This window comes from Colletotrichum abscissum (assembly GCF_030869225.1).
Source record: "Colletotrichum abscissum strain IMI 504890 chromosome Unknown Scaffold_6.1, whole genome shotgun sequence".
In the NCBI taxonomy this organism is placed as follows: Eukaryota; Fungi; Ascomycota; class Sordariomycetes; order Glomerellales; family Glomerellaceae; genus Colletotrichum; species Colletotrichum abscissum.
Window position 1 is genome coordinate 1049678 of NW_026850503.1, and position 25687 is coordinate 1075364.

General features: G+C 51.1%; 6 protein-coding genes across 6 annotated transcripts; 2 read left to right on the top strand and 4 right to left on the bottom strand.

Moving 5' to 3' along the window:
* Nucleotides 1–3235: 3235 nt before the first annotated feature.
* Nucleotides 3236–4431, top strand: CABS01_03339 (uncharacterized protein; the record flags this gene model as incomplete). The annotated part of the gene is made up of 2 exons (XM_060536715.1): nucleotides 3236–4128; nucleotides 4206–4431. The coding sequence occupies 2 exons, from the start codon at nucleotides 3236–3238 to the stop codon at nucleotides 4429–4431; spliced, it is 1119 nt and encodes a 372-aa protein (XP_060392634.1).
* A 2077-nt stretch (nucleotides 4432–6508) lies between these two features.
* CABS01_03340 (aromatic prenyltransferase) lies at nucleotides 6509–7971 on the bottom strand (the record flags this gene model as incomplete). Its single annotated transcript, XM_060536716.1, has 2 exons — nucleotides 6509–6638; nucleotides 6695–7971. The coding sequence occupies 2 exons, from the start codon at nucleotides 7969–7971 to the stop codon at nucleotides 6509–6511; spliced, it is 1407 nt and encodes a 468-aa protein (XP_060392635.1).
* A 3687-nt stretch (nucleotides 7972–11658) lies between these two features.
* CABS01_03341 (uncharacterized protein) lies at nucleotides 11659–12606 on the bottom strand (the record flags this gene model as incomplete). Its single annotated transcript, XM_060536717.1, has 1 exon — nucleotides 11659–12606. One exon carries the CDS (start codon nucleotides 12604–12606, stop codon nucleotides 11659–11661), a length of 948 nt encoding a protein of 315 aa, XP_060392636.1.
* An 8192-nt stretch (nucleotides 12607–20798) lies between these two features.
* CABS01_03342 (uncharacterized protein) lies at nucleotides 20799–21020 on the bottom strand (the record flags this gene model as incomplete). The annotated part of the gene is made up of 1 exon (XM_060536718.1): nucleotides 20799–21020. The coding sequence occupies one exon, from the start codon at nucleotides 21018–21020 to the stop codon at nucleotides 20799–20801; it is 222 nt and encodes a 73-aa protein (XP_060392637.1).
* A 1282-nt stretch (nucleotides 21021–22302) lies between these two features.
* On the bottom strand, nucleotides 22303–22608 carry CABS01_03343 (uncharacterized protein; the record flags this gene model as incomplete). Its single annotated transcript, XM_060536719.1, has 1 exon — nucleotides 22303–22608. One exon carries the CDS (start codon nucleotides 22606–22608, stop codon nucleotides 22303–22305), a length of 306 nt encoding a protein of 101 aa, XP_060392638.1.
* A 940-nt stretch (nucleotides 22609–23548) lies between these two features.
* Nucleotides 23549–24734, top strand: CABS01_03344 (bZIP transcription factor; the record flags this gene model as incomplete). Its single annotated transcript, XM_060536720.1, has 3 exons — nucleotides 23549–23671; nucleotides 23790–24133; nucleotides 24221–24734. The coding sequence occupies 3 exons, from the start codon at nucleotides 23549–23551 to the stop codon at nucleotides 24732–24734; spliced, it is 981 nt and encodes a 326-aa protein (XP_060392639.1).
* Between the last annotated feature and the right edge of the window lie 953 nt (nucleotides 24735–25687).

The following is a 25687-nucleotide window of genomic DNA, read 5'->3' on the forward strand; positions in this document are numbered from 1 at the left end:
AATTTAAAATAGTACTATACGTACTTTACTATTAATATATTAACCTTAACGTATTAACTAAGACCTAGTGCTATTTCAGCCCGGCTACGAGGAACGAGACTAGCGCTATTATATATAACCCTCACTTTTAATAATTCCTTATAGATTAAAATAATCTCTTCTATAGCGAATTAATAACTATATACCGTAACTAATTATTCGAATTTAAGATTACTAAGTACCTTATAATAATAGTTAATTATATTATTAATACCTAGCTTAAGCCGTAGTATAAAAAAATCGTACTTATTTAAGTTAACCAAATTAGGTACTTCGGTTACTTAATTATGTTAATTATTAAATCCTTATATATAAGTATTAAAATACGAATTTATTATTATACGGGCGACTTTAAAACCGTATTTAATAAATTAGTTATTTTTTAAATAAGTTAAGTAATTATAATTAGCGCTTATTAAACTTATTACTAAGCTAAAGTATTAAGCGCTACTATAAGATTATTTTAAAAAAAGGTCCGTACGTATATATATTATAATACCCTTAAATACTTCTTATAAAAACTCTATATACTAAGTAAATAACTAAATTTAAGTTTATATAAAAAGCTATTAAAAGAGTACGCACCCTACTTAATTCGAACTACTTATAAACTACCTTATTACTACGTTTTTTAATAATATACTAAGGACGGTACCCTAATATTACTAAAAAAGATCTATTTATACTAATTCTAATAACGCTTAGAGCTTATTATTAATAATAATACTTCTACCCCCCTATTTAATCTTTTATAAATCCAAAATAAGGGTTGCTTATAGGGCTTTATAGTAAGTATTATAATAATTATAGCAGGTACTAAGGCGCTTAAATTAAAAAAGCTAGCGGTTAATTTAAATACCTCTTTTAAATAAGAGCCCTTTATATTTAAGTACGAGGAAGTTATTAAACATATAAAAATAGTACCCGTACTAATACTATTACTATTAATAGTACTTTTAGTACTAAGTAAGGCTACTTTTATTTAATAAGGCCTCGAGATTATATACGATTTTAATATATATAAGCTTAATATAAAGATATAGCGGGGGTATTAGCGGGCTATTACTAATAAAATAATTAACGTAATTAATAGTAATACGATTAATCTTATAAGGGCTCTTTAGCTATTAACGCTTATAAAATTATAATCCTAATTAATTAGTAATTTTACGTAGTTAGACATACTATAGGATCTAGCTAATAAGGATTATACTTATAATATTAATTTTATAATAAAAGGTAAGATAAATAGATTTATTAATAAGTACGAGGCTAAAGTAAAGTACGAGGCTAAAATAGAGGAAGTTACTAAATTATGGGCTATAGGCTATATAAAGTAATTAATAGTTAATTAGGTAATTAATTAAGTAGTTAATTAGGCTAATTTGTTAATTACCGTACTTTTTATTAAAATAATTTAATTAATTATAAGTTAATTAACGGCCTCTGATTAGCTTAATTTATTTAAATACTAATTATATAGAGCCTAGCTTATATATATGCCCGAGACCGGCGGTTGTGTAGCGGCCGTAGCTACAGTTAGGTATAGAATAGCGGGAGGTGGTGGCAGAATATCATCGCCTAAAAAAAAGGGGGGGGGGCTAACTAGGTCTTTTGGGACCTGGGGGTGGGCTTTGGTGACTTTCTGTATCACGATGATACGGCGACGGGGTTTCAGACCCGGATGAGACCCCTTGCTCTGAGGCGCGCCGCACTTTGGCTGATGAGTGACCTAGCGGTGCAACGATGGAAAATCAATAACACCGCTCAGCGAGTCCTTATCTTGGTACCTAACAAGACTAGAAAGCAGCACCTAGTCAGTCACGTCTTTCACCCAACTAGAAGGCCTGCCAACGTCTTCGGCCCGTCTACTCGGTCAAGGACCAAACTATTCAGTGTGGCAAGGGACTCGAGCACACGCCGTAGACGTCATGAAGGCAGCTACAAGTAATTAGGGTGCTGAGTGCTCACTCCTCGCTCGTGCTGAAGCCTGTCATTGTGAAGAAGGGAGCCCATGTTCTTGGTGCAGGGATAGGATAGCAACAGCGCGCTTAGCATTGATGCGTCAAGGTAGGCACAGGAAGATAAGGTAGGCGAAAACTCAAAGAGGCAGAAGAGCAGGAGCACATGATCCATCGGAGCTGGGGGGAGAGTTCCTGTATCCTTCTGGATAGTCAGCACGGACGACGCTCATGCCATGCGACTCGATACGTGTATTGGAAGTCTTGGAGGTTGGCCCCCGTTGGTAGTTGCCCGTTGCCGCGTGAAAGTGGTCCGGCACGGAGGCAGCGGAAAGTGGAAGAGTGAAATAAAAGTGGAGACATAGGACAGGCGAGCAAGGCGAGTGGATGATGGCGAGTGGAAGGTGAGGACCAGGTGAGATGTGCCTGAGGAGGCAGACCAATCGACCTTTCGCGGGGCTTCTACGGCTGGACAGGAAGGAAAGAGAGAGGCACGGAGAATGGATTTGGGAGGGAAGGAGAGGGACGAATGACATAATCGGGCTGAGGGATGTGCAGCGCTACGGCATGACCCTTGTTTGCCTCAGGCATAAAAGACTGTAGGAAAGCTTGCAGGCACCGAGGAAAGTCCCCATTCGTCTCCGCAGGTTCCGAATAAGTCACTCACCACCCGGCCGCACACGCAATCGCCCGCGAATCCCCCGTCCATTGAGACAGCCCAGTCACCTGTCCTGCCCTGTGTCGTCCCCGGTCCGTCACCTTAGCGCGTCCCAAGCTGTCCCCGATTGCCCCTCTCTGAGGTGAGTCTCTCTCTCTCTCAGTCTCTCCCCGAGCAGTGGGCACCCACGCACCCAGCAGACTAACGCCACTTGCAGCACCTGATCTCCATCTTTTTACTGGGTAGAGGCCCGTACCACTGGGCTGCGTCAGCGCAACCTGCCCTGCGTACCGTGGTTACGAAGTGACCGACACACGCTACCACTCTGCCTGCTGCTGCTCAGGTCCCTTTTTACTCCACCTTAACCCATTGACACGGCATTCATGTCATTGCACCTCTCCTCCCACTCCAACTTCAAAATCTAAACCTCCCTTCTCCTTACCGTACCTATCGACCAACTTTGACTCTATTTTCTGTCGAAACAAAACACTCCCATCACCAAACAGACCCAATCGACACGTCCCCTTTGACATCAAAACAGCCGACAAATAGATTGAAAGACACAGACCTCGTCAATATGTTGTTGAAATCCCTCGCCGCCGCTGGCCTGGCGATTACGGCCACGCAAGCCTTCGTCATCGTCCCCGAGATCTCCGAAGCCGACAACGAAATCGTCAAAACCCTCCCCTTCGTGGAGGCTTCCTCAGATGTAGGCCTTGCGAGCCACCGCGTCAAGGTCGATTGCCCCGGCTGCCCCCTGACGATGCGTCAACACGATGGCCGCTACCACACAATGACGGACCTCGACAACCACCTCGAGCTCACCTTCTCCATCGAAACCGACACCACCGGCGTCGACCACCTCCTCGTCAACGACTTTGAGCTCTACCCTAAGCCTGCCTCGTGGTACAAGGCTCTCCGTGCTCCTCAGATTCCCGACTTCGCAGAGGCCGCTACCAAGCACCCTCAAAACGCAGACCCCAACACCCCTCAGCTGGGTTACAGCCTGGGCGTCCGCCCCATCGCCAAGGATAACGAGCAGGAGCTTGAGCTCGTCGAGGTTGATCTCCAAATCATCGAGGTCGGAAACAGCTTCGTCGCCGACGTCCCCAACGTTCAGGTCAAGCTCATCAAGTCCCCTACCGGAAGCCTCATGATCGGCAATGTCGAGCAAACCGAGACCTCCGTCCCGTCCCACAAGGAAGAGGAGGATCACGAGCCGCCTGCTGAGGACTGCACCACCTTCTACTGCAGATGGCGCGCCGCCATCTTGAGAAACATGCGTGGCATGAAGTGCGGAGGCCGCAAGCACGGAAGCATGCGCGGACAGCACCGTCACGGACACCACTCTCACAACGCCGGCCAGATGAGACACCACCACCACACCTGGGGTCAGCTGGCTAAGAACATCACTTCCCACATCCTGCTCCCGATCCTCATCGGCATTGTTGCTGGCGTCAGTGTTAGCATGTAAGTCTTCCATTTTCCCCCGTACCCCCCGGTCGCGAGACCCCCTTTCCCGCGGATCCACTAATACGACATTTCAGCATTGGCATGATGGTTGGTACCTTCGTCGTCTGCCTCTGGCGTGTCTTCGTCCGCCGCCAGGCCCCCTTCGCTCGCCGTCACTGCCGCCGCCGTGCCCGTAGAAACACGCATCGCGAGGCCGGTGCCGTCGAGGAGAAGTCCGAACTCATGGCTGAGTCCGCCGACCTTCCTCCTTACAAGGACGAGGAGGAGGACGTTCCCAAGACCGAGACCGCTCAGGTCTAGGAGAGCGACATCATATTGGAACCGAACTTCAACTTGAAAATCAACTCACGTGCGAAACTGATGATACCACTTTTCCTTTTACTCCTTATCGTTGCTTTGCAGAAAAAAATAACCAACACAAGAAATCACGTATCGAACCACCAAAAATTGGACAAGAGAGGAAACTACACATCTCATAAAGAAGCGGCGTTTTTGTTTTTACTTCGATTTGGTTCGAGGAACGGGACTGGCAAAAATGAGGAATCTTTTCCCAACACATATAGAGCGTCTTACAGGATGCTTTTGATGTGTTTCTTTCGGAGACGGATCGTGTGCCGGACGTCTACACATACACTCTCATTTTCCCACCAAGCGTTATTGTTATCAAATGGACGCCATGATAGCCGTAAAGCAAAGCATCGGGGACTCGAATTTGTATTCATAGGCTTTTCAAAAACCTACACTCCTTGAATTGATTCTTCTAAGCGAGCCATATTGGTATTCCCTCCTACCCGTGATGTCTGACCAAGCTTCTAAAAGGAAGCCCGCGTGTAGACATACGGCTAAGTGACGTAATTCCCCTTTCTCCTTGCACCAGTCCCACGCTACACCACATGCCTATATGAAGTCCAAGCTCTCTCTCTAGGAAACCTCTTCTCAGTCGTCGAGGAGCGGGAACATCTCATCCCGAGGTAACGCATGATGGAGGGAGTGAGTTGCCATGGGATGGAAAACTCTACCGGGAGGTGTCTGCAAGTGGGTGACAAGATCGATTTCCGCTCGACACATCCGACAAGCAGTTCCACCGTTATTATCATTAGCATTGATATCTATCAAACAGAGTATATTTCTCTACGTGTATACCTCAGAAAGACCTTGATATAGAAAGGGATAGTAATTATGATATGAGTAGTGAAAGGGTTAGGTATCGAGATGAATAGCAGGAACTCGATTCCGTCACTCACTTGGTCTGTTTGTGTGTAGTCGGGACGTTTGACGTCCGCACGTATCTCCCGGTCGTCCCGGTGCTGGCGCTTACCACCACCAACACCTTCATTACCGGGTATCAAAGCTAATTCGGTGGTAGGACTCTCCTTCCGGGTTACTGTGCAGTTACATGATCCCCACCGGGCTGGGATGGAGCGTATTTGAATCGGGGATGAAGGCAGTCGATGTCAGAAATTGCTACCACGGATGAATGCGTGTTGCGTCTGATACGCCCGATCGATACATGGCAATGCGACAATAAGACGGAAAAGAAGGGAGGGGGTGGGCGTGGGGTGGGAAGAGTTCACCGCCGGTCGTCTTTTTCTTGTCGAAGCTTGAAGTAACTCCACCACGCAGCACAGTTTCGAGCTGATCCGTCGAATCTGGACGGATACTTGCTGTGGTGGTATGGTGACGAGCAAGGAGTTGGATAGGGAGCATACAAGGGCTTTTCATTGTGTGTAAAGATTGTTTCTATATTCACCTGGATGGCGGTAATGAGGATAAGGTAGTTATCTCGGGTCCACACGATACTTTGTTCCATCGCGCAGCTGGATAGCCTGAAAGATTCGCCAGGAATGGGTACATGAATTGCGTCGAGTCCCGTGGTACAGGAGAAGAAGAGGTATTACTTTCTCGCAGTGTACGGCCGACTATATTATTCTTATGTCCGTCGCAGTCCCTAACTGCGGCAGGCCAGCGTCGTCCGACTTGTTTATAGCCTAAGACGAGGAACTAACTTTTAGTAGGATTTACGCTTACACACGAACACGTTTTCACGATCTTCTCAGCCTTGCAGCCAAGAGACGAACATTTCAGCATGACCAAAGTATGAGTTGTGCGTGAAAAGGTTAATTTGACTTCTTGTGTCATTCCGTCAGTCTATGTCTCTTGTCATCCAAATCTGTCTGTCCTGGACACACGTATATGAATTCGTGGTTCAGGCCACCGTCAGTCTCATGGTCTGCCACATATGTCAGGGAACGGTGCTCAGAATATTATGCCTCTCAGGGGCGCGAGCAAAAGGTATACAGTAAGAAAGTGAGAAGAAAAGTAAAAACGCCCCCCCATCCTAAGCAATTAGTCCCAGTTGCAGTCGTGCTCTGCCCCTTCAAAAAGCCAGCAATGAGTCCTGGGGCCTGATGGAGTAGTAAATGGTCAGGTAGGCGCCCTTCTTCTCAGAGTAGGCGAATGAGATGTACGAGTGCGTTCCTGTGGTCTTGCTCAGGTCCGAACGCGGGCTAATCAAATAAGTCAGTATTCAATGAAAGAGAGAGAGGCACAGGAGTCGACTTACAAGCAACGAGCCATGTCATCTTGGTACTTCTCAGCGACAGCCCAGCCCCTGGAACGGAAGGCTTGGGCCAAATTTGCTGAGATGACGGCGTCGCTGTCGGCGTATTGCCAAAGCGGCACGTATGCCTTCACCTCGGGCCACTTCGCGCCAGGCTTGAGCTCGAAGCCGTAGCAGATGCCCTTGTGGAGAGTGTTCACCATCTTTGGCTCCTTGTTCCAATCATCGTCGTGAGGCTCTGCCTCGTTGTGAAGTAGATGCCAAATGCCTTTAAGAATCTCGAGGCCCTTCAGCGTCGCCTCGTCCTTGATCTGTCCGCCGAGAGTCACCACATTACGGACGACGTTGAAGGCGTTTGACCGGGTGCGAGCATACACCTTGACGCGGGCTCCTTCGGCAGGGTCGATGCAATCCAGGGCGATCATCTCTACCGGAATGGCAAATGGGCAATTCTTGAAGTACTCCTCCGTGGCGTTGGCAGACTGGGAAAGGTCGGCGCCCCGGGGTGACAAGGTGCGGATCGCGTCAAACGTAATGTCTTCGGTCGAAGCCCCCGTTGCGATGTGTTTGAGGACCGGGAAGAAGTATGCCTTGAAAACAGCCTTGGCGCCATCCAGGTCAAAGGCAAGGAACGACGTTGGCGCACGAGTTCCCTTTGGAAGTCTGGAGAGAGCCGTCTCTGACTCCGCCTCGGTCAGGAAGAGAGCGGACATGAACTGCTCAAACCATCGCGTGTCCACACCATGAGATACCATACGCAAAGCAGGAAGGATTGCAGGAATGATCTTCTGTGCAAATGGGTCTGATGCTGAGCCGCCATGTCGGCCCATGGGCTCGAATGAGAAGCGAATCGAAGAGGAGCCCGAGTCGGTGATGTTCCACGATGGCTCGAATGGAGAGCCGTCGGCGGTGAGCAGGGGTTTAGTCGGGGCCGTGGCCGGGTGAGGACCCACGCACGGGATGATGATCTCCGAGAGAAGCTGGAGGTGGGCGGCACGCTGAGCCGGCGTGTAAGAGCCGGCAGCCTTCATGAAAGCATCGAGAGTCTCGGCGCAACGAACATTCCAAAAGTCTTGGTCAGGCTTGTGAATATAGATGGAGCCTTGTGCCGGAAGGCATAGGTCCTTTTCCTGTTTGGCCATGGCCCGAGGGGACAGGACTTCGGACTGACTGAAGGTCATGGGTGACCTCGGTGACCTCAGGGCTCTGGGGGAGAGCTGCAGAGGGAAGGGTGACCTGGGAGTGGCCGTGTAAGCGGACGCTGCCATAGTGGGAGCCATTATTGCGGTGAGCTGATGCAAATATGGGTATTATAGAAGTGTTTGCGAGATGAGCGTGTTCTTCGGTAACCCAAAACCAGAAAATGGGAAGACTGTCCAGGACATTATATCTCTGATGAGGTAGTTCCAACCCATCAGAGCACCACACTCAGCTGCGATTGCCTCAAGCAGCTCTCTCAAGGCTGATCCTGAAACCGTCTATCATCGCGCAGGTGGCTGGGTCGTTACGGCCTGCCGGTGCTCTGCAGGGACAACGGTAATCCAAGACTTTGGTGAAGACAGGATGGGCCAGCATATGGACCCTGCCGAGGGCGTGGCAGTCCGGGGACGCATGGCTGCCAGTCGCAAGTTAACTCGGTCTTTGCAGTGAGGCCAGCCGTCTGGTAAGGTCGACGGGGAGGTTGTCCGCTGTCAAGAGCAAGCGAAGCAAAGGGTGTTCCTAGGCCGCCGGTCAGTTGCATTGAGGATACGGACACTCTCTCATGGTCCCCCCTCTGCCGGACTGCCATATTGGGCAACCACACGAGAGGAACCCACTAAAAATCCGGTGGTGTGGTCCGGAGGCGTCAATCGGGACGTGAACTTGTCCATGCCTATTTTGCGAGGAGAGAACGGGCCCGAGAGGGGCCCGCGTCTCTTGGACATATTTCGCATTCGTTCTTCAGCCGGATAAGGTGTCTCTTCTGGCGTCACTACCGAAAGAAAAGTGGCTAAAGATGGCAGCATGTGTTTTGTGACGAAGTAATCCGTACGCGAATGGAAACCATGCTACACATCGTTCGCACTGACAAACAAGTCAGTCAAAATGCAAGCTGCGGGCTGCGGCTGCACAGGGTCACTTACGGCTACATGCTAGCATTGCCTCTGCGAAAAGCACAGCTGCTGTCACAACCAGCAGAACCCAAGGCCAAGGCCGCAGTGTCAGTGTGTCGGTGAGGCGCAGATAGGAGAGAAACACCGTTTAACGCCGTCCTACGCAGTAGCAGCTTGGTGTGGTCTTGGCAGGTACCAGACATCGAGATAGGCTCTTGAGCTTTGGTCGCATCTTTCCTTGTTGAGAAAGTAGGCTAAGAAATCTTACCGGACACCCGGAGGATGGAGAACAAAATGAAAGATGCTTTTCGAGACGAGGGGTGTGTGAGAAGCTTCGAAACCTGGCTTCTCTGAAAGGGTGGAAGATGAGATGAAAGGTCCGCCCTCGGGCATCTACCTACAGAGAAGGACATGGCTGGAGAAAGTCTGGACTTTAGCTTCCGCAGAGGGGCGCACTAGCCGAGGTGATCGGTTTAACCAGCAAAAGAATGCAACCTGGAGACGGCTTTTGGGAGACTCATGCGGGAAGAACTCAATGCGGAAGATACAGCTGTTGTTGGGGATGACCGGCGGTCTCGAATTCGGGAAAGCAAGCGAAAGGTTGCATCCAATGCCCATCAAGCAACCGGATTGCCATCTTGGAAATTGCGTAAGTTGTATTGATGGGTTACGGGGAATTGTTTCGACCGGCCGGGTTTTCGTGGAATTATAATTTTACCTCTCCTTTGCGAGAATTATTTGCGTAGGGAAGATGGACCCTTCGGCTTATTTCGACTACAGAAGCCCAATCTAGGACGTCCTGCCAACTTATTCTTTCCGCGTGGCTTCATGATAAGTAGGAGCTGATATCTGAAAGAAGCTGCTAGGCCGGTTCGTTGGCTTGTGCATGGAAACCAGTGGTCATGGGAGAAGGAGAAGCGCAGGCGCACCTGCACTGCCACGGCCCGAGGCCGCGCGGGAGACGAGAGAGGATAAGAGCCACATCTGCTCGAAGCTAGCGAGTTTAAAATCGCTTCTGAACCTCTCGGTCTATCAATCATTTCATTCTGGGCCCAGGGTGTCTTCGCATGTTTCCTGTCCTCACCCAGTGAAGTTATAGCATAGACGGATACCCCATTGAGATAAGAAAACAGACTGTGCGAAGGAAATGTGACGTGCCGTTCATGATAGCGAGGTTAACTTTGTAGAGTCGCCTGGACGTAAGAAGGATTTTAACTCCAGCGCTCGGCCGAGTAAAGTTCTCTGAATCTGCCTGCCGGGAAAGAGTCGAGCAGTTTGTGGCCGAGGTCTTCTGCAGACCAGCAGAGGACCAGCTTACGCTCTGAGGATATTGTCTGCGGGCTCGGCAGTGACATCACGCCGCGTCGCCGTCTTCTGTGCTTGGGTAGGAAGAACGCTCAGAATACGAAGATAGAAGGCTTCTATGCTATGACTTGTCTGTGGCTGTACCGTCTCATGCTTGCCGTGACCCTTCTTCTATGGAAGCAGATAAGCGGGCTGTGGGCTGAGGAAGAACTCGAATGGGCAGAGTGCTGCGGCTTGAAGATTTCATGATGCACCGAAGTACAGACCAACCGTCCGAGCTTGCGTCAAACATGATGTTCTGGTGGAGTGGGGGTTGCTGCGAGGGATACTGGCATCCTGCTGACTTACTTGGGTAATTGAAAGTCAATGCCGACGCCGGGTGACCGTTCAACTCTCTCCTTCAAAAGAACCCTCCTTTCCGACCATCAACATTCTGAGGAACCCCCCGGGCCGCATGTTATATATCTAGGCGTGCCGAAATAATCCATGTTAGCCTGTGGCCATACAGGTGCAGCGTCTATCCCAGATGCTGGCCAGTTGTAAGTAGGCATTTGGTCTCCATGTCTCATTACATTGGTGCCATGGCATGCAGCCCAATTTTCCATCACGTCTCAAGCGGTTTGTTGTACTCAGCCCAAGTATTCCATCTCAGAGCTACATTGAGTTCCAAGTTTTCATATCGACCTGATCCCATCCGGTCCTTCCAACAACAGAACAACTATGTGAAGCGAGAGGCTCAATTTTGCCATCTTTTGAAGGCGGCACGATATTCCCAGGTCTGAATAATGGCAACGTTGCAGCTGAGAAATCCAAGAAATGAAGCTTAGCTAGAGGTTGTCTTACTGTTGAAGTCTCGGCAACGGGCTCGAATTCCTGGGTGACTGATGAGCCGCCCTGGGCCCAACCAAACGTCAATCAGAATGTATCTGATCTGGATCCATGGAATTTTGGCTGGTAGACCGAGACAGCCACGCCGCCTCATTGCCATCTCAGTGCTATGCCATGCATACCTACCTGTCCCTTCTCCCTTATACCAGGCTAAGGACTAATTATGATCGTTACCTAGTGAATAAGTCCTGTAATACCAGGATGGAACTAATGATTCACTCGGATAACTCAAGGCAACACTCGTATCTATTACAGACATTTTTCATGGTCTCTTCTATTCCTTTGCTTTAACATGTAGATCCCAAGTTCCCATCGCTTGGTGTACTGTAAGAACATTCCTCATCTTTTCAAGTGCTCTAGACAATCCTGTCTATACATGATGCCTTCTTTTTGGGTTACAGTTTTCTTTGCCATCAGCTATGCCTTCAACTGTGTGCTGGGTCAAGGGACTGCATACAATGTTCCACCTATGGCGTATCAGGGATGCGGTATGCTATACAACACCTTATTGATAACAGAAGTACGAAACGGGACCGACAATGGGCCGCAGGTTTGCCAAGATCTATGCATAGCCAGTAGCAGGGACTTCGCTCTCCTTCGCGATACATATTGCTACTGCTCCTTACCCGCGGCCGATATCAGATTTGTTGACACCGTTGGCGTTGTTGACAGCAACTGCAACTACATCTGCGGCGAGACTCCGCCCACGGGTTCTCCTCCTGCAAACTGTGGTGGAAACACGGGTAACCAGCTCTTATACTCTGTATATGGCACGAGAGCGGTGCCCGTCGGCTTGTTTGCTGGCACAACAACTTCTACCACTTCTACCTCGTCTTCATCGTCTTCATCGTCTTCATCGTCTTCATCGTCTTCATCGTCTTCATCGTCTTCATCGTCTTCATCGTCTTCATCGTCTTCATCGTCTTCTTCGTCGACTTCGTTTTTCAACGTCACTACCTCATCCACTTCATTGACTTCATCGTCATCAACATCATCTTCAACAGACCCTACCTCTTTCTCGTCTAGTTCATCAGCATCCATCACCACAACCTCGCCCTTATCCTCATCTACCTCTATCACATCAAGCTCATCCGACACTTCCACGTCTAGTACCACGTCTACCTCATCTTCCACCTTTTCGTCAACATCCGACACTTCTTCAACACAAACCTCATCCTCGTCTTCCTCGTCCTCGACTGATACCACCTCCGTGATTTCTACCTCGCCTACGTCTGCCTCGACAACATCTTCGACAATATTTTCGACGTCTCTCTCCTCTACATCTTCAACGTCAACATCGGCTCCATCGCTGACTTCATCTTCCACAACATCCACCTCCTCGTCCTCATCAACTGGAACTACTTCAATATCCTCCTCCAGTACTACTTCTTTGAGCACCTCGCCTACAAGCTCACTTAGCAGCACTTCATCTTCCAGCACTGCTACGGCAAGTTTGTCTACAAGTACTTCGGTCACAACGCCTTTAACCTCAAACACCATCTCAGGAACATTTAGCACCAGTGGCTCTTCTACTAGTCTTGCAACAACTAGCTCTGTCTCGAGCAGCGCATCAGGAGGCCTGTCAAATTCAACTTCTACCTCTTCAACTCTCTCATCATCTCTGAGCATCACCTCCTCTTTCACAAGTCAGTCCTCGACAGCCAGTGCTTCCACGAGTACCCAAGTCACCAGTCCCATCAGCACCCCAAGTGCAACTGGAACAATTTCTCTATCTGGCCCAACTGGGTCTCAGACACAAGCGGGCGTCACTAGCACCTCGTCTTCCTCAATTTCGTCATCAACCGCAAGCCCATCTATAACAAGCTCTCCTGTTCTCCTTGGGCCCCCTTTTCTTCTCACTGTCTTGACGCAGTCTACGTCTACGAGTACCGTATGAAATTTGGCTCGGCTCTACATCAGAAATTAGAGGGAAATAATTGATGACATTTTTTGTGGTGAACTTTGACGGAAGCGACTATCCTAAGCCACGTACACCCTTTGTCTAGTGGCTGTCAAACAGAGACAGAAGGGCTAACCGATGTTCCTGTACTGTAAATATTCAACATACGTCCGTGATGGTCGGCGCATCGTTCATATTGAGTTTTAAAAGCGGGGTGTCGCCAGTTATGAGAGAAACATTCATGGAATCCCTGAGAATAGCAATAGAATTAGAATTAGAAATGAAAACAATCAAAGACTGACGCCCTCGACATAATTAAGAGAACAAACTGAAGGCAAGACACTCCTCTTTTCAAAACACGATCTTGCACACTAGCTCACCCCGACTCCACCACCGACAGACGACGAGGCAATAACACGTCCCAACAATCTACGAGATTCTGCCATCACGGAATATCGTTATCATCTGTGTTTGTTTACTCTGAATCGGCAACGTCTTCATCACACATACTTCAATAGCAAGGTGTGGACATCCAGGTCCCGAAGTCTGATGGCTGACTAAATCCCGCATGTGGGCCTTCTTCCACCGTTTGCCCTTACTAGCCCAAGCGAATCCGCACATCGTAGGTACATATTGAGCCATTCTTGCACAAAACGACATCAAGCATCTGTAGTGTAGTGGTTATCATCCTTGCCTTCCACTCATTTGACTGAATAGCAAGGGACCCGATTTCGATTATCGGCGGATGCATACCAAACCACATTCTCTTTTTGCCTGGAGTGGCTTCCTTTTGCCTCTTGACTAGGGTCTATAGAGACAAGCAGACAAGCAGACAACCAAGCTAATCACGTCGATCTTTCGTCCTTCCATGGAGTCCAAAATTTTGTGCGGAGAATTAGTGAAGAGCTTTCCAGAGTTGGTTTTTATCTTCTCTTGCTCAAGTTTCAGGGTTTTTGCTATAAACTATCATGTCCCCCCCCCCATGGTGTTTCCAGTCCTGAGCACTCTGGTAGACTGACAACTTCATTCATGTTCCTGCCCTTTGTCCTTCACAAAACGCACCTTGGCCATTGAAGTCTTGAATATTCATAGAAGTACTCCCATTCACATCCCAGCGCAGCTCTGCTCGCTGTATTGGCGTCATGCTGCTTGGTACTGTAGCCAAGATGGACTCAGGCCAAGCTGGAGATGTGTCTTACGACTTGAACTCCAATATGACATCAATCTCCTTCATTGCCCAAAAGAGCAGCTTTAAACCAACGTCATGTCTTACTCTCTTGGGTCTGCGGCCAATTGCAGCGGCCAGGTAGGCAGGAAATCGAGTGGCATCGCGAGTCAAGTTAGGATTGCCTCTATCTCTGGAGCAGCTTGACAAATGGACTCTTAACAAACAAACAATCATTGATCTGCACCATTCACCTGCTTCTGTATAGTTTGCGGCGAGTCTGCCTCGGTACACCGCCCTGGGTCTGATCTCCCTGTCGATAACCTCGTTTCTCTCTCGGCATCTTTCGAAACTGGGAATAGTCAAAGTCCTTCGCCACCCAAGTGATCAGATTGATCCCCGACCTGTACCACCCTTATCAGCAGCACGCGAGAGAGTACTGGAGGTGCATGTAGTAACACCGCCCGCGGACGCGAGGCGACCAACGTCTTCTCTCAACACGTGGGCTCCAGGACCCGGGACAATCACGTTCCGGACTTATCTTCGAAAACTTCAATGACGAATAATATCAGCGTCAGAGCCTTGCGAAAGTCAAAAGAACCGCCAACACGTCTGAGTAGAGATCGACGGGAGCCAAGCTCGTGTTCCCTGAAATCGCGGCGCAAAGATCTGAGAGATAACATGCCTCAAGTTGCCCTGACTACGCCCAAGGAGTGCAAAAGTCCTGCTTACCTCACTTGTGTCTCAAAGCGCGTCGATTACTCTGGTCGAATAAGTAGGACTCGTCTCCATAACGGCGCTAGAGAAGTCGCCGTCTATATCTAGCCTCAATAGGGGAGGCGAGTGGTTACACATCTCTCGTAAGACCCAGGAAAGTATACCACGGCCATAGCTGAGGTGAGCTGACTTCTCTACCACATGAACTACATTATTAAGTCGTCCCAAATCGCAAACTACATAGTCACAAAGCCCTCAAGGTCTACTCCTCTCTAGTACTTAGAGCTCCTCACAAAAGCGACCGTGTACGACGGATCAACGTAACGGTGGCCGGCCAAGTCCACAATATGCCCCATGAGGTCGATTTCAACATGGCTCTACTGAGTTAAACCCTAGGCAGGAACAAGCCGCCAACGTAGCGGTACTGGCCTTTGCGATATACCCAACTCAACCTAAAGTACTTTATACGAGCGCACCCTACCCCAGTACTCACCCTAGGTCAGAGAAATACACAACCGTCAGTCGAATACTTCCTTCTCCCCAGCCAGGCAGACATTGAAGCATCAGTGAGCATTTTGTAGACTCCAAATAGAGACCTCAGAGGAAAACCTGTACCTGGATTCTTTGACAGGAGATATAGCAGTCCACGCCCTCGAGCGGGCTTCGGGTTCGTATGACTTCCCGGTCAAATCATCTCCTCCTTGGCTTTTTGGGAAGAGCATAACTCACGGAGGTATATCCCAGCTCAGTGGACCGCGACGAAGATTATAGCGCGCCCAGTACTCGCCTCGGCAATGTGGGATGCCGAGATGAGGAATCAGGAGCCCGTCTACGGTCTGCATGACTAGTCATGCAATACTGATATGAACGGTCCAAGACCAGAGTTCTTTGGTCTCTGAAGTTTCCTTGAAGAAGGCAGCTGATTGTGCCATACCCGTCCTTTCGATTAGAGGAGCCTAGCATGAGATTCACTTGGTGCTCGGCGAGTGAGAGATGAAGGAGAGGAGAATAAGAGTAGGAAGAGGAGATAACAACACTTGTTGTCCATCGAATCCTCGTCTCGGCATTGCTAATCAGATCAAGTGCATCCGTCTTGACGAGACTGTCAATCCTTACAACGGCACACAGTTCAGAGTCTATGCAAGGTCAAGCTCCACGCTGCAACAGAAAACACGAAAACAACGCAGCCCAGCAAAGTCTCCCGGACCTCCCGTAGATCTACTTACTGGAAAGGGAATGTGGAGAACGCTCTCTTCGCCGAAATGTCGTCAAACTTCGGAAGCGCGTCTAGCAGCGGATTCGTATCCCCCCACCCCGTCCGGAAGGTCGGACACGGGTTCGCGTTCCCACCCCCACAATCCCGGAGCAGCATCCGGGTGCGGGTTGGACGGGCTGGGCCAGGAGTGGTAAGCTGCGCCAAGCCGTCAGCCGTTGTGTGTTTCCCTTGCCCACATTCCCTCTCCTGTCAGCCGGGATTCTCAGCTGTAGCTGTGCGCCCCCTTGGCGGCAGCGTAGTTGAATATTGGAAAGTCTTTCTCGTTTTTGTCCAATGAAAGCAAGCCCTGAGCAATTATCGAGGAAGGACGTGCTTGCAGCTCTCGGGAAAGCTAAGGGCAACCTAGTCCCGCGACATTAGGGCCGATGCCACGGATCGAGGTAGAGTGACTGCGATCGCAGAACCTTCTCTCTACCCTCTCCTCTTCCATACCGCCCTTACGCCCGCTGCTCTTCACGAGGAGGGCGGAGCGGACAGCGGAAGCGGCAGACTGTGGTCTTTTAGCCTATCTGTGAGTTCAGCTGGGTAAATCATCACGCAATAGATGTTACTTGAGGGAAAGCGGCTGTTGCGGCTATGGCCGGCTTGCCCGTTGCAGCACTTACACCCGATGGCACATGCGAGGCTTGAGCTGAACCCTTGAATCCCACGATAAGCCCTACGGTAGGGCTGTTGCTGGCTATGCGGGCGCCATGTCGGCGGCAAATAGGCCTTGGGCATTCTCAGAGCCAATCAGTGATGTGCTTTAGTCTTCTCAATCCCACGGCGGCGAAGGAATGTCGTTGGACGGAAGCTGGGACTGAGCTGGAGGTTCCAACGGGGTGTGATTCTGTGGCTGACTGTGCCTGACGCGGCCACCCTGAGGCATGTTCTCGCAACTTGTAGCATATGCGCTTTTAAGAGCAACTATCCTGCAATGAAACATGTGGCCATGTGTATTTTGTGAGACTTGATGACTGTCTTTGAAATCCACAGCGGCAGCAACATCCGTAGCGGCTTCCGGTGTCTTTGAGAAGCATTACTGGCCCAACAGAGATTTTTCTTCTTACGGACTCCAAGGTTTGGTATGCCCGCCAACGGTGCTGCAGACGAGAAACATCCCCAAAGATGCCTTGGGATCGTAAGATCGGCAACAACCACAGACAATTAGCCGTAAGCCTTTGTCAGCGATCTCTATTTTTATGTGAGAAATGTATAAGCTTAACGCAAAGCAGGATTTTGTCCGAATGGACGAATTCGATACGCTCGGGAAAAGGCGCGATCCTTTTGCCACTGAGCTCATCATGGCTTCTCTTCGTCTTTGTTTCGAGCTGTCGATCATGGTGGAAGGGTTGGGAGAAGGACACCCGATGACCTCCATCGTCTTTCCTTTTGTCCCCCGCATAGCCGCTCGCCTTCTGAGCCGCATAGTTTGATCTTTGATCGGTTGTCCGTCGGGAGGCATACGACGTTGATGATGCTACCATGGCTGACTGAGAACAGTGCTCAGATGCGAAGCAACAGGGTGAGCCTGCGAGCCTGGCTGATCGTTCGATTACGATAGAAAGTTCTGGCAGGTTCATCCCTCGAGACGGCATCCAACCTGCCGTCCAGTGTACCGTGCCCACCCCGCGTGCAACGAGCCGAGACCCGGTCAATCAGAGAATCGATGGATGGCTTCTTGCCACAAATACTGTGCAGTCGGAGATACAGCCCGGTCTGCAGCGATGATTAGAGTTTAAAGGTCGTCGTTTCAATGGGTTGTCCAACACCGACGAGTCTGTGTCAGATTTTCTGGTTGCCAACAGAGTTTTGCTGAACAGCCGCCTTCGGCACTACCGCGGCCAAATCAATCGACATTGCTAATGTCTGGGCTGTGGACATCGCATGAATATGCATTGGCATTGTGCGGGTGTGCAGTGACTTCAGCCTTACGCGAGCCGCTTGGATTATTGGCGACAACACGGATATTTTCTGCCCCGCCGCCATGCTGGATTTTCATTCCAGATGTGCAAGTAGAGATCCTTAGAACGGTCTGTGATACCAGGATAACCACCATGGTGAGGGACTTCGACCATACGGATCTAAGCCAGCCAGTAGCGGTGAAAGCTTTGGTTGCATTGCTCAAGGAGTCGTTCGAGACAGGGGGGCCGGATTGGGACGCGTACAATGTAAGGTAAGCTTTGCTGGGTTGAGTCCTGGATCCAGCGTCTGAGCTATGCGCAACAGACCCTCGGACGAGACGAATGAGACAAGACGTTCTGCTCTCGGAGAAGATCTGTAACCAGGGAATTGGCACATTTGGAGGTTCAGGAGTTTGATGACTTGGCCAGGACATTTGTGCTCCCCCCATGTCGCTAGAAGGGATATTGCTATCACAATATCTTTGTTCGTGCGTGTGCGCGTGCTGTGAATGTGCCAATCAAGATAAAATTAGTGTGAGAGCGACAAGCCAGCCATGGTTTCGAGGAGTGACCATCGCCCTTCGTACAAATCGAGGTCGCACTGCCCTCGCCCACCAAAGCTGCAGACATTCAACAGTGCCTCTTCTAAGCATCTGCTTGGAACGCCCAAACTGGGTTCACAAGAAGCCCCGATGAAGTAAGTATATCGCTGATAAGTTGCTGGCCTCGCAGGGTGCGTAGCGAACCCAGGATGTGCCAGGAGCAGATATGGTAGTGGAAGGGATCACCGGACTGGGCTTGAATCCTCAGCCGCCATAGAGTCTTGCAGATCATTTCCAGCAATGGGGTTTGGTAAATGCCCATGGTGAAGTTTGAATAGCAGGAGCGGTGAATCGTCCAATGTTTCCGATGGGCGTTGCTCATTTCTTCGGCTGATCTGGCCGTAGAGCCACAGCTTGCCTTCCAGAAAGAGATGACACAGCGGTCTTGAGTCAGGAGGTTTTACGGCATAGTTGACCACTCCCGGAGTTCAGAGTCCAGACTTGGGTTCACGAAAACGAGGCCAAGACGCAGACGAGGCGAGACTGAGAGTGGAGGGGTCACAGTAGGTGCGTGTTGCCGTAGAACGGAGGGAGGGTGACCGGTGGACGGCTAAGACGGCTGGGTACGGGTACCTGTAAAGGGCACACTTCCATGCAGCGGGAAGCTCGAGACGCGGTTGATGCCCCCAGGGATGTTGGAGGTTTGCCTACGCTGGCACGCTGCGGAGTATTCTGCTGCGGAGTGGAGTTATTGCCCGCCGGGTATCCGTCTCGGTGCCCTAGCCTGTCCGTACGGGCCTATCTAAGTTTCTGTGAGAATTAATTAGGTCGCCGAAAGTAAGGGTATACTGTGTAGTAATTGCGGGTGGCCAAGAAACAATCAGCCTGGGACGTTTGAGCGGGATTGCAGGAAAGGCCTGTGTAGAGGCTGGACTAGTCTGTAGTGGGTAACGGACGGTGAACCCGTCGCAAGAAGAGATGACGACGATGATGCTCGCGAAGGTCTGGATAAACTCTGATTAGCCTGGAAGATACAGTTGGACATGTTACTTCGGATGCTGCTCGACAGGCAACGTCAAGACGATGAATTGAGGCATAAGACGGCAGGCCACGGGTGTACGTTACGTGGATGAGGGGGGAAAGGACGGGAGGCACCTTAAGCAGCAATGCTGCCGCCGTAGAGAGGCCAGAGCTGTTGGGGAGTAGCTGTGTGACCTGAGTCTATGAGTCTGTAAGGTGCGGTAGGTTCGGTTAGGTTGCATTTGCTCGCGCAGGCGGTGCAGCCATAGGGCCACTGGATTTGACTTTCTCGGTGGGCAGAGGCAGAGCTGCATTCATGACCGGTGAGCAGAGAGGATACCCTTGCCGGAGGTCATGCAGAAACGGGAAACGAAGGCCGTGGACCTGAAGCCCGCGTGGTCCCCCGTGGCACCCCCCAGACAGAGTGTTTGTCTGGAAGATCGATGCGATGCGATGCGGTGCAGTGCTGAGCTGCAAGGCTGGTGGTGCTGGCGCCGGTTGCCAGTGCGCCAACGTCTCGAGAAGGGGGTACGTGAGCAACAGATAGATGAAGGAGCTTGCTGTAGACGGAGACTGGGGACGGGGGAAACAATCAAGATGTTGCGAAGAGAAGAAAGCACAACAATGAAAGAGTGCCGTACATTGTAAGTATACGCGCATATGGATAGATGGGTAGGTGTAGCATCATTGATGGGTGTGCTTTGTTGAATGAGGAAGGGAGCTGAGGCTGTCTCGGAGAGAGCATCCGTCCCCACGCACTTGGGCAGGAGAGGAAAGGTCCCATCTACTTCAGGGCTCGGTACGGAGACAGCCAAGCCGGAATGTACCTTAACTCGCCCTGTCTTGGAATCTGGAACTTGTTGGCCCTGTCAGCTGCTGCCTATCTCAGACCTGCCTACCTGCCTGTCAGGGCCCCAGGAGAAAGAGAAGGAGGAGCACCTCAGATAGTCAGACTACTCGTCAGTACCTTACCTAAGGTGCCTTGCTCCGTAGGGGATGAAGTAATACTATGATCACTAAAGGGTACGCTTCCCACCTCATATGCCTGCTGCTTCATGTATCTAGCTTGGTGTAGGTACCTGTATCTCGCCTGAAGTTTGAACAACCTAAACTCAAGGGAGGAACAAGGAGATGCTCAAATGCTCTGTGTTGATGAGGCAAGCACGGGACATATTTGCTCCCGGCCTCTACTCTTTTTCCCTTGCGGTGTGCCGGAAGGTAACTTGTGGATTATGGATCACGGAGCTTTAGACTTTAGACTTTGACGCCTCCATCATTCACATCCCCGGCGTCTCGTTGGCACCCTGGCATCACGGAGTCACGGACCAGCTACGCATACACTACAGACACCAAGCTCATACGGATCCCAATTTCTACGAATACTTTTCCATTCACAGGCCTCTCGTTGATTACACTCGCATCGATTCCATCGATCGGTCTGGAGCCAAGCACTAATCTCTGCCCAACAAATCATCCCGCCTGGCCCGGGTCTCATTCCATCTACCTGATCCCATCGTCGCCATCCAATCCAGAGTGTCATCTATTCAAACCTACGGGGGAGTCTATTGCATAGGTAAACGGACAATGACTGGCCCATACGGAGTACTGCGCTAGTGTGTTGACACTCGACAGGAAAACGTCCCCTAGACTCTATTACACAGTAGACTTGGACTTGGACCGACTGATCAGGCCAGTTCCACCAACAAGTGCCAACTCTGTCCAAGGATCGGCCATCTGTCAATACTCTGCTTCAACCAACAAACTTGGATTCGGGCTTTGTTTGCTTCATCGACAGCAACCTTATCCCCGCTGTCACTCCAAGTTAGCTTTTGGTCCAATACCCTGACATACCCCGAGCAGTCTCGCCCCCTCCTTCCCCTCGCATCTTTGAAAGCATCTGGTCCAGCCTGGTCAGTGCCCTTGAGATTTCTCTCCTTGGTCCAAGGGGCGAGACTGGGAGGGAGGGCTGGAGCCAGACCCTTCGTCTCTCAACTCAGACGAGTCACGAACGACGTCAAGGAGTCCCCCAAGCTTTCTGGGGACTGCCCGGACCACGTGCACCCACCGAAAGCCAGAGGTAACTACCTGTGAATGGTGATTCTGTACGAATGGGCAAATAGACGCAGACGTGTTGCTCAGTATTATCGGCTTGTCCAGCCTATTGGATGGTCCCCTCCCTCGTACACCAATTTTTCGATTCGTTTTGACCTCGCGAGATAGGTAGGCACCTTATGCTGGCTGCTCTGAAGACTGGGACCAACCTCCCTTAGGTTTGGTTATATTACACCTCGACTCATCCCGACCTGGGTTTCCCAACTTCATGACATCAGAAGAGAAGCCCGAGTATTCAAACGCAGAAAGATTGCCCTGGCTGCATTACCGCGTATCCATCCATCTGTTCATACATACACAGTACTTCGTACACATGCCCCGGCGGACTTTGAGCCAGCACCAGCACTCCGGCCACACAAGGTCTATCCAGACTCGAGTGCGATACCTCAATAGCTAAGAGGGACCAGTTCACTTGGCAAAGACGCGCGAACGCAAACTGCTATTGTTTTCGTCCGGACATCGTTGCTCGTCCTATCTATCTCGAGTCCCTGAGGTCACCGCACTTGTTGATCGTCACCACATATGCCTCGGGATGCCAACAACTCTTTAAAAAGAGGCATCCCTAGACACCCGACGTCTATCGTCCCGTGCCTATTTGTATACCTACCAGTCACTGCTCCGTACAGACGCCAGAACCACAACCACCATCTTTTGCACCACACACCGGCACACACACAAAAGATCCAAAACCAACTCCCATCCACTGCACGCTAGCGGCACTGAGACAAGCCCTCGAAACTTGCGCCACCAGTTTGTCGTACCAGACCCTGTCCCGTTCTTGTCTCTGGTCTTGTCTGGCCCTGCAACCCGCACTGCAGCTTGGAGCATTCCCTGACGTCCCACACGTCCACCAACGCCTCTTGGGACTCTCGCTGCTCCAAGGCACGGCACGGTCTGCGGCCTGGAGCCCAAAAGTGCGTGGGGAACAACAGCATCCCATCTTCGCCAACCCCGGTCCCCTCGGCTCCTCCTGCGTTGTCCATCATCAAAGAGTCTTGCTCTAACCTGCTGAGCATTAGCGTCTGGAACCAACTCCAGTCCCCACGCCTTTCGCCCTGGCCTATCCTGGCCTGTGCTCTCTTGCACCTTACTCGACGTCTTCTGGACCTCTGGAAGAACATACGAACCATAAGAGACTCTTCCTCCTCGTTGTACACCACCACTCACACTCTCTCATCCGAGTCTTGGCGAGCAACACAACCATAGGACGAGAACACTTTAGCAACTAGGCTTTGCTTACGCCTTCGATCCTCTTCCGCCCGCCTTCTCTCACTCTCTCATCCTCATCCCCATCCTCAGTCTCATTCTATCTCATTCTCTTTCCATCTCTCGTCTCTCTCTCTCTCTCTCTCTCTTTTGCAAACAACAATTTCAGATTGCTCGCAGTACCCTCCTTGTGCCCCGAGCCACCAGTGCCATCACCCCCGTCCACCAACTCGTCCCATCCTCTAAACAGTGGCCATCTCGCCTTGTTGCCCCCGGGACGCTAGCCTGGTGTGGACGCTACTGGCGCTTTTCTCCCGGCACCTCAACCTGCCTATCCTTACAGCTTACGGCTACACAGCACTTCTCTCAAGTTCCCAGAGACCTCGACCCTCTCTCCAATCTGCGCTGCCCCCCTCCTCCTCCTGCCCCCCCCCCCCCCCCCCCCCCCCCCCCCCCCCCCCCCCCCCCCCCCCCCCCCCCCCCCCCCCCCCCCCCCCCCCCCCCCCCCCCCCCCCCCCCCCCCCCTCCCCCCCCCCCCCCCCCCCCCCCCCCCCCCCCCCCCCCCCCCCCCCCCCCCCCCCCCCCCCCCCCCCCCCCCCCCCTCTACGCCTGAACCGGGACCTGGACCTGGACCCTCATCAGGCACGCCTATCCGCTTCCCACTTCTCTTTCTACCATTTTCCCTTTTCTTTCCCATAACTACCTTCACAACAAAGTTGTCCAACACACGTAGAAAGTAGGATCGCGACCATGGACTTCTCTCACCAGTATTTCGCACAAGCGCAGCCGTACCAGTTCATGGGCATCCCGCCCCTAACGCCATCCCATTCAAACTCGGCAGGTTCAGACGACTTCAACACAACATCTCCACCGGTAAGTCGAATCCAAACGGGAATTCCTTTCCCGACTCGAGCCCCCAATACCCACAGGTCACTGGTGGATTGCTGCTTAGCGTACTGCGACATGCACTTACACAATCATGACCGATCAGGATGTCTACGCCGAATATCCCAACGACCAGCAGCACTTCAACAACTTTGATAACTATGCTGCTGCCCAGCAGTTCAATCCTCAGCATACATCATTCCCTGGCCCTCCTGGCCCACCGACACCACCGAACCATGGCTTGCCCGTACAGCAGCCCGTACAACAGCAACGGACACAACACAATGGAATGAGCGCTCCCCCGGTACAGCAGATCAAGGCTCAGCCCGATGCTCTCGTTCACAAGCAGGAGCCCCTCGACGATCATTCTCGTCGGGGTCAGTCAAATTCGGACGATGAAGAAAACATGACGCCTGCGCAATCAAGGAGGAAAGCACAAAACCGCGCCGCGTACGTTATTCTTCTGCTCTCCACGTCCATCGTCTTAGGCGGCATGGCATTTCTCATTGTTCTGGATCACTAACAGGAACCTCACAGGCAACGCGCATTCCGGGAACGAAAGGAGAGACACGTCAAGGACCTGGAGGCCAAGCTTGCGAACCTAGAGGCGGAGGCTCAACAAAAGTCGACTGAAAACGAACGACTCAAGCGTGAGATGCAAAAGATCAGCACCGAAAATGAGATTCTACGTGCAACCTCGTCAATGAACGGCCACCATAGCTCTGCGTCACCAGAACCCCGGACAACAGGTCCCATGCACTACAACCCGAAGGACTTCTACACAGACCTGCTAGCTCCGCACAATAACAAGACGCCGAGTCATCGAGTCGCTATTTCATCCGACGGCGAACGCTTGCTGGCAGCCGGCGCTACATGGGATTTCATCATCAGCCACCCGCTGTTCAAGAGAGGTCTGGTGGACGTCGGCGACGTAAGCGAAAGACTCAAGAATCAAGCACGATGCGACGGCCAAGGCCCTGTATTTTCGGAGCGCTGCATCATCGAAGCCATCGAAGGTAGCGTTGCGAGCGGGAGTGACGAACTGCTCTAGAGTGAAGAGACTAGGCAGCCCGCAGAGAAACCCAACAGCGGGACCCGAGGGGTGCGCTTTGTAAGCGACGTGCAGCACTACCTACAAGGTGCAGGGCAACGGACACAACACCGCCGCCCGCTCATGCATCGGGGCTAAGGTTCGGCGTTTGGTTCCATTTGGTTACACGGAGTCGAACTCACGGAAGGGGGAACGAAACGCTTGCTAAAACGACGTACGATATCAGGGCTCGACCTGTTTTTTTTTTGCATCATGGCCTTCCAATCTTTGTGACGTTACTTGACGGGCAGTACCGACAGCATGAAGTATATGACGTGGCAAACTATTTCTACTAGACGACATGGCGTCTTTTTTACACGGGGAATCACAAAGACCGCTGCACGGCGACGACCACGACATAGGCAACAAAGATGCCGTCGCCGGCAGGGCTTTATGGGCTTTGGAGCATGTTGGACATCATCGGATAACGCCAGAGGAAGCGCGCACGATCTTATCTTGGGCAGCACATGTTGCCTCGTCGGTATGCTCGGAAATTTTTCCAGTTTTTTTCTTTTTCTTTTTGGGGCAAATTGCATGCTATTCGGGGTTACTCTGGTCTCCTTTGCCCAAGACAAGGCGATTTCCAAGCGGAGGAAGAAGGGCGATCGAACTGCTTGGCTGAGACGGTCAAGGAGGATCTGACTTTAGATCCTTCTTGTCGGGATGATGTGATGGGATTCCTTTGGATGCGAGTATACTTCATCGAGATATCGTTAAGGAAGAAACATGGCATTATCTTGATATGTTTGGTGCTATCGTGCCGTCTGACTTGCACATAGGAGGAGACACTATAGTGATGACAGTGATGAAGACCATCACTTCTCAACGCATGCTCAGGGTCTCGTCGGCGTCTCGGAGCGAGCGGCGAGAAGGCGGCAACAGGCGGGGTTCCGCCGGCGCCTGGCTGCGCCGTA